Genomic DNA, 1,006 nt, shown 5'->3' on the forward strand with positions numbered 1-1,006 from the left:
ATGCTCTGGATGTGATAGACACCTTTTTTGGAGGGAGGGGGAGTCGGAGCGTGTGAAGGCGCTGGACAATTGCCTGATACTCCGGCTTCGTGCTCGTTGCACAAACCGGACAGGCACCTGTGGGTTCTCTAATTTCATAACTTGCGGAAGTATGAGAGGTATCCAATAAGGGAGGCTGTCTTATTCCTTCCTCTCTTACTCACAGCCTTTTTATTCATCCTTGTCGAGGTGCATGTTTTCTTAGGGATTAGTTTATTAGTAGCGTTTTGAGATATGCGGCCTGGGTCCATTGGGACGGGTGAATCGGAAAATGGCTCTGGTCGTCTAGGTAGATATTGCATTGCTAATACTCAGAGAGGGAAGTGGACTACCAGGTGAAGGTAGGGGTTTAATTGATGGACGAGACGCAGAATGCTTTTATGGGTTACCTATTCTTTCAAAAGCATTTCTCCCCTCATCCCTCATGCTTGGTAGGGCACAAGGTTGACAAATAGCACCTCCTGATGCGCCTTCAACAGGGTGTATGTTTGGCAAGGTCGCCTACTTCTCTTACGTGGTGTGCAGATCCGCTGATTACTGCTGTACCTCACCCAGTTCCTCCCAGGGCTGCCTTCTCTGCAAAGTGGCTCTCGGTAAAACTCACAACTGTTTTGCTGGCAGCACCTCTCGAAGAGTGTGTAAGCCTTCTTGCTATGAATACGCAACCACGATCCAGCTCATCCACACCGACTATCCATGCTGTGCGCGAATCAGAGTGGGATCGTTGAGCTGAGAAGTTAAACAGGCAGAAAACAAAACGGGTAAGACGGGTGATAGGGTCAGCTACAATCCCAAAAATGCCGCCAGCACTGACTTTCAATAACCTTCTACCGCAAAGGTGGAGCATTAATGCATTCTTTGGTTTGGACCTTGATAACTTTTCTTCACTGCCAATACATACAGGAATATTGTCAGGGGAGTATCACAGTTTTCGGAAGGATAAGAATATGTGAATTATGTGGTCACC

General features: G+C 47.5%; 1 protein-coding gene across 1 annotated transcript; it reads left to right on the forward strand. All coding sequences in view use genetic code 11, as the record gives it.

Moving 5' to 3' along the window:
• Positions 1–273: 273 nt before the first annotated feature.
• Positions 274–767, forward strand: EGR_11024 (hypothetical protein; the record flags this gene model as incomplete). Its single annotated transcript, XM_024500273.1, has 2 exons — positions 274–328; positions 565–767. The coding sequence occupies 2 exons, from the start codon at positions 274–276 to the stop codon at positions 765–767; spliced, it is 258 nt and encodes an 85-aa protein (XP_024345314.1).
• Positions 768–1,006: the final 239 nt, after the last annotated feature.

This window comes from Echinococcus granulosus (genome assembly GCF_000524195.1).
Source record: "Echinococcus granulosus chromosome Unknown EG_S00333, whole genome shotgun sequence".
Lineage (NCBI taxonomy): Eukaryota > Metazoa > Platyhelminthes > Cestoda > Cyclophyllidea > Taeniidae > Echinococcus > Echinococcus granulosus.